The 7329-nt window shown below is 34.7% G+C and overlaps 1 protein-coding gene across 1 annotated transcript in view; it reads right to left on the bottom strand.

Annotated features, from left to right (window-relative positions):
- Nucleotides 1-281: 281 nt before the first annotated feature.
- Nucleotides 282-7329, bottom strand: part of SUGT1 (SGT1 assembly cochaperone of MIS12 kinetochore complex) — a 38917-nt gene continuing 31869 nt past the window's right edge. Inside the window, exon 13 of the mRNA XM_031036595.2 lies at nt 282-842. Within this exon, the coding sequence (XP_030892455.1) occupies nt 741-842 (102 nt within the window). The 3' untranslated portion in view covers nt 282-740. The remainder of the gene's footprint in view (nt 843-7329) is intronic.

The following is a 7329-nucleotide window of genomic DNA, read 5'->3' as shown; positions in this document are numbered from 1 at the left end:
AAAAAAAAAAATCAACAACAAAAGAACCCCAGCAAGAAGTAGTGTTGGGCTTTTCCTAAATCACTCTTTGGCCCAATTTCACAGATTAGCCTTCAGTATGGATAAATTTGCAGCATGTTAAACTCAGGTGTCTATGTTTTATACAGGAATTTGGAAGGTAAGGACCAAAATCTCAGTGTAACTACAAATATTTCCCATAAAAATAACCAAATAAGAATTCCCTGTTATAATTTCTCAAAGTTCTCATTACAAAACTTAAGAAAAAGGTAAATAAACCAAACTTCTTCATAGAAAAATTGTATTTACAACTCCATCCAAAAGCAGTTTTTAAAAGCAAACAACGTAACACAGAAGGTGAAAAAAATCTATGCTCACCCAAAACTGCCAAATCTAATAAATTAACAGAATACTCCATCAAAAATAAGGCAATAACCCAAGATATCCCACTGATGATTTTTCCACTTCCATAACTAGGTAGAACTAATCTATCTAGTAGCAAATGATACTTCATTCCATTTCAGCATGTCTGAAATCCTTAAGGACAAAAGTGTTAAAATATGATCTTAGTTCTTCATTAGACTCTTAGAACACTTGGAAGGAAAATAATTTCTAAAGCACAAAGAGGTAAAGAGGTATAACCTTTCAAAAAGATACTCAGAGTTCAAAATTCAAGAATGCGATATTAATACACAATGGGCATAGGTAAATATATGCAATACAGTGATAGCAAATTAATTTATTTAGTACTTTTTCCATTCCATATCATCAGGAGGATTGATTTCAACTTTCCTTTTACCTACATCAGACCAGTTGGTACTCAAAACTGTACCACCAGACTCCATCTGCAATAAGAAATAAAAATAGATTAATCCCTGGACCATATAATCAAAGCAGAGTATTTTTCTAAAAATGTTCCAAGCATAATGTTCTAAATATAGCCCATGTTTGACTCAATATAAGCAAAGGATAATACTTTGATTTAATCTTAGGCTTTTCAAATAAGTTAGGTAGAAGGCATCATGTTCATACAGTCATATAAAGCACATCTCCCTTGGCTAATCAGCATTGAGGTAAATGTGGAAAATCTACCTTCTGATGAAAATAAAATTGGCTCCCCAAGAAAATAATAATCTCTTTTGTTAAGGATAGTAAAAACCAGACAAAGTAAACTCTTTTTATACTAGTTGGACAGAACTTTTAAGATCCCCTTAGTAATGCTGTGACAAATATATACAAGGGAATGCTGGAATTTTTTTCAAATCAATGTGCATACACACAAGTACATAAAATCAGTATCTCAGTAAAGAACTGATTATCTTATTTACCATCTATAGAATATACCACCCACCAAAAACCCTAGCACATTCGTAAGTACATTCTAAAAAAACCTCTGGACATTTGTTATCTTAATAAAAATTAACTGACTTGGATCACAGCAAAAAACAGTGTGAATTATTCAAATCTAAACATTTTTACATGATCAGCTGTGCTGCTGGCATATGTATATAGTTACAAACCCGACTATTACACTGGAACCTCAATATAACCTCAATGCCCCACACTCCCTGTCAAGCTCCCTTACATGGGTTGCTTTGCATGGGATGTTCTTCCCCACCGGTTTATTTTCCCATTCTTTATCCTCTAAACATAACATTTCACCATTTCTCTGTGGCCTCCTTTGACCCTAATCAGGACTCTACCTTTGTAGAATCTGTGTTCTGTATGAGCATAATTACCATTAATATGTATCACACTACACTGTTAGAATTTTAAGGGTCTGCTTTCTTTTATATGCTTCGTACCCTTGGTTCCAACTAAAGCTGAGAGCCCTTACAAGGCAAGGAACATATTTTACTAACACTTGTATCCTAGATCTAAGCCACAATGGTTGGGCACATGATAGACTTCAAATAAAATATTGATATGAATGTTTGTAAATGTAGTATGTAGTAGAAGCATGTGGGAATAGACCTATTCTTACCTGAATGAAACTATACAGCATATAATATGTTTTAAGGAACACCTTCTTTCATTAAGACATAAGTATATGTAAACATATGTTAGCAGCATATAGCATGAGCCTTGTGCTTACCTCACTGAACTACACTGTGTATAAACTGTCATTCAAGTAACAAATCTTCTCTCATTAATATAAACCCACTAACATCCTAAACCTCTAACCCCAATCCTAATGTCATTGAGCCCTCTGGAGAGTTCTCCAAATTGCAGGATACGAGGCATATACCCTTCAACCCTGGCCCTAACCCTAACCCTAACCTAATCCTAACCCACATCTAAGAAAAAAAGAAAAAAGAAGTGGTATACATATACAATGGAATATTACACAAACACACACACACACACACAAATCCTGCCATTAGCAATCACATGGATAGAGCTAGAGGGTATTATGCTAACTGAAATGTCAGTCAGAGACAGACACCATGTGATTTCACTCATATGTGGAATTTAAGAAACAAAACAAAGGAGCAAAGAGAGAGAGAGACAGAGGCAAACCAAGAAATGGATCCTTAACTATAGAGAACAAACTGACAGTTATCACAGGGGAGGTGGATGGGGGCATGGGTTAAATAGGGGATAAGGATTAAGGAGTATACTTGTGATGAGTACCGGGTGATATATGGAAGTGTTGAATCACTATTTTGTACACCTGAAACTAATATTACATGTATAGTAACTAACTGGAATTTAAGACTTTAAAAAATTTGAATAAAAAGGGATAAATTCTATATAATAAACTACTCCTATGAAGATGAAGGAATCAGATTTAGTTTATAATCTGATATTTACTGATGACATTTACTTTCCCCTCTTTCCTGATGGACTGCAGTGCAATTTAGCATTTCCCTCTGATTATTTTGTACATGTTGGGTCTTTTTTTCCCCAATTAGACTGGAAGATCATAGATGAGTCTATTTTCCTTGTTTTCCCAGAAGCACTTGGTATGTTCCAGGTGGCTTGTATATTTATGGGTGTATATGGTTCAATTACTATTAGCAAAGCCTCTGTATGAAAATGGATGCAGATTCTATAATCTATCTTTGAAATTTCACACACTGCTATTCTGTCTAGCATACTCTTAAAAAAGTCAATACTGAAACTGACTTCTCTTCCTGGGGACACAGAGTAGATGTATTTTACCCTATTCTTCCCACTTAGTACTACTAAAAACCTTGGGACATTATATATATGTAAACAAACATAAGAAGATTCTAAAAGATGAAGGAAAGAAGACAGATCAGCTAGGGACCTTGGGAGGCAAGAATAACATAACATGGTGGTGAGTCCCCTGGGTTTTCTTTTTTACCTCATGTCCTAGAGTTGCTGCTGAAGAAGCTGGAAACACTAAGAGGCACACACACAAAAAGCTCAAAAGGAAACCTGGTTTCTCTAGCTAAAGGATGAAGAAAGACAAAAAGACAGCTTAGGAAGACAGAAAAGTTTTAGACTATAATTGCTCCATTGTACTAGACACCACAGAAAAAAACTGTGGTGCCATCTGCACCCAAGGCCAGTAAAGGCTGGGTGAGGAGCCTAGACTTCCACCCATGCTGGGCTATCATGAAGCCACCTCCTCTGCTACCTGTGGTATCAGTGAAAACCACAGAGATATCTACCCCACTCCCATCAGTAGTGAAGAGATGCCCTGGGATGTCTAAGGAGGCTGATTAGGGTGCCTGGATTTCTACCTCCACCTAGCAATAATGAGGCAGTGCCTTCCCTTCCTCTGAGAGTGACTGGCAGAGAGAGCCAAATAAGATGGAGGATTTATTTGATTTTATTTAAGATTTTATTTATTTATTTGACAGAGAGAGACACAGCAAGAGAGGGAACACAAGCAGGGGGAGTGGGAGAGGGAGAAGCAGGCTCCCCGCGGAGCAGAGAGCCCGATGCGGGACTCAATCCCAGGACCCCGGGACCTGAGCCAAAGGCAGACGCTTAACTGACTGAGCCACCCAGGTGTCCCTAAGATAGAGGATTTAAATAAGATCCAGTCTCACAGCAGAACATGAAAAACATCCAAGTTTCAACTGAAAATCACTTGTTGCTGGTAAAAAACACCAAGCACAAGCAAAATTTCAGATTCTATTTTTTTTAAAAAAAAAGACAATCAACAGATGCTAATGTTGAGATGAGAAAAATGTTAAAATTATCTGACAAAGATTTTAAAGTAATCATAGTAAAAAAATGCTTTACTAGAAATCATGAATTTGCTTGAACCAAATGAAAAATAGAACAATACAGCAAAGAAAAGAAAATCTAAAGAACCATCAAATGTTTCAGAATCAAAAACTACAACTGAAATACAAAGGTAAGTGGATAACGCTAAAGAACAGAATAGAAGGGACCTTTTGAGAAAAGCATCAGTGCACCTGAAAACAGGACAATATAAATCACCTCATCTGAACAACAGAGAGAAAAGAGAGATAAAATGAAGAAGTCCCAGGGATGTGTGATACTGTAACAAAATATTTATCTTATATCCTCAAGTTTCAGGAAGAAGGTAGATCTGAAAAAGTACTCAATGCAATAATGGCTGAATATTTCCCAAATCTGGCAAGACACATAAACCTACAGATTCAACAAACCCCAATCAGAATAAACCCAAAGAAATCCTTGCTGACAGAGAATCTGTCACAGGCAGATCTAAAAGAATGCCAGGGAGCACCTGAATCGGTTAAGCATATGACTCAATCTCAGCTCAGGTCTTGAGTTCAAGCCCCGCATTGGGCTCCACTCTAGGCATGCAGCCTACTTAAAAAAAAAAAATAATAATAATAATAATAATTATTATTATTATTATTAAAAAAAAAGAATGCCTAAAGTTCTCTAAAATAAGAACAAATAACAGAACCTCAGAACATTAGAAACGAAAACAAATAAAACAGAATTTGCTTTTTCTCTTGAGCTTTCTAAATTACATGTGACAGTTGAATGAAAATTAACAATGTATGTAGAGGAAATACCTGTGAAAATTATAAATGAGAGAGAGTAAAGGGACATAAAGGGAGGAGGTAAGGTTTCTACACTTCACTCAAACTGACAAGAAAAATGACACAAACTCTGATAAGCTATGTATAATATAGCTAGTATACAGAGCAACCACTAAAAATGCTATACAAAGAAGAAACACTAAAAAAATTATAAATAAATAAAAATGAAACTAAAACATATTTACAAGTACTCTCAGAGGAAGGCAGGAAAAACAAAAGAACAAACCAAAAAAATAAAATGGTAGTTAATTAAAGTCCTAAAATATCAGTAATTATATTCAATGTAAATGATCTGAATATGTCAATTAAAAGACAGAGACTAGCAGAAGAGATGAAAAAACATAACCCAACTATATGCTGTCTCCAAGAAACTCACTTTAAAAAACAGTAGGACTCAATCAATTTAAATATGATATAGACAGGTTGGAAATAAAAGAATGGAACAAGACATCATGCAAAAATTAATCAAAAGACAGAAGAATTGGCTACATTAATATCAGAACAAAGAAAATTACCAGAGCTAGAGAATGACATGTATATATGATAAAAAGGCCAATCCACCATGAAGATACCGCAATCCTAAATGCATATGCAGCAAAAAGAGCTGCAAAATATGTGAAGCAAAAATTGACAGAATAAGACAAAATCAGCAATACAGAAGAATTCAACAATATCAAGCAACATCTATAGAACACTCCTTCTAACAATAGAACACACCTTCTTTTCAAGCGAAACAAACTTCAGATACACCAAATGCTAGGCAATAAAACAAAGAATGTACATCACATGGTACATAGTCTCAAATCACAATGGAATAAAATTAGAAACCAATAATAACAAGGTTAACAGGAAAATCTCCAAACACTTGGAAACTGAACAACACACTTCTAAACAATCCATGTGATGAAGTCTCAACTGAAATCAAAATACATATTAAACTGAATGAAAATATAACATTAGAACTTGTGAGAAACAGCTAAAACCCCACTAACAGGGAAATTTATAGCATAAACATACACAACAGAAAACAGAAAGTCAAATCAACAATCTAATTAACATCTGAACAACCTACAAAGATAGCAAAATAAACCCAAAGCAAGCAGACGGGAGAAAATAAAAAAGAACAGAAATGAATGGAATTTCTAATAAAAAACTGAAGAAATTTCTTAAGTCAACAAAGGGCTGATTCTGTGGGAAAAAAAAAATTCAGTAACATTGACAAACCTCAAGACTGAAAGAAGACACAAATTACTGCCATAGGAATGAAATGGAGTATCCCTACAGACCTTGTAAATATCAAAACAAAAACAGTAAGAAAATACTACCAACACTGACAGGTTAGACAAACTAAATAGCATTTATGCTCAAAAACACAAACTGCCACAAGTCACTCAATATGAAACAGATAATCTGAACAGTCCTATAAACTATTAGAATAATTCTGTAATTTAAAATCTTGCCAAAAAAGAAATATCCAGGCCCAGATGGTTTCACTAGTTTAAAGAAAAACTAACACCAATTCTACATAATCTCTTCCCCAAAACAGAAGAAGATAGAGCACTTCCCAATTCATTTTATGAAGTTAGTATTACACAGATACCAAAACCAGAAAAAGACATACAAAAAAAGAATACTACAGACCAATATCCCTCATGAATATAGACACAAAAATCCTTAACAAAGTATCTGAAAGTAAAATTGGGCAAAATACAAAAAGAATTATACACTATGACCAGGTGAGGCTTATGCCAAGGATTCAAGGTTGGTTCTAGTAGAAATATCATATTAATCATATAAAATCACCGTTGTAACAGGTTAAAGAAGAAAAATCACATAATCATTTTGATCAATGCAGAAAAAGCATTCAAATTCAAAAAGTGAACAGCTAGCTGTGCCGTGTTGGTGGTATAGTGGTGAGCCTAACAGCTACCTTCCAAAAAGTCAACAGCCATTCATGATAAAAAATCTCACAAAAGGAATAGAGAACTTTAACCTGACAGAGCATCTGCAAAAAGCCTACCACTAACATTATAATTAATGGTGAAAGACTGAATGGTTTTCCCTTAAAATGGGGAACAAGGCATAAATGTCCACTCTCACCACACTTTTCAACATAGTGCCAGAAGTTCTAGCCACTGCAATACAGCTAAAAAAAGGAGATAAAAGTCACAAATACCATATTTAAAAAGTCCCTCTTTGAAGATATGACTGTCTACATAGAAAATCACATGTAATTTACAAAAAAATTCCCTAGAGTAAGTGAGTTTAGCAAGGTCACAGAATGTAAGATAAAAAAACCAACTGTATTTCTAAA

This window comes from Leptonychotes weddellii, chromosome 3 (assembly GCF_054177405.1).
Source record: "Leptonychotes weddellii isolate Sample4059 chromosome 3, ASM5417740v2, whole genome shotgun sequence".
Lineage (NCBI taxonomy): Eukaryota > Metazoa > Chordata > Mammalia > Carnivora > Phocidae > Leptonychotes > Leptonychotes weddellii.
The sequence above is the reverse complement of the archived record's forward strand: the minus strand, read 5'-3'. Positions and strand labels throughout refer to the sequence as shown.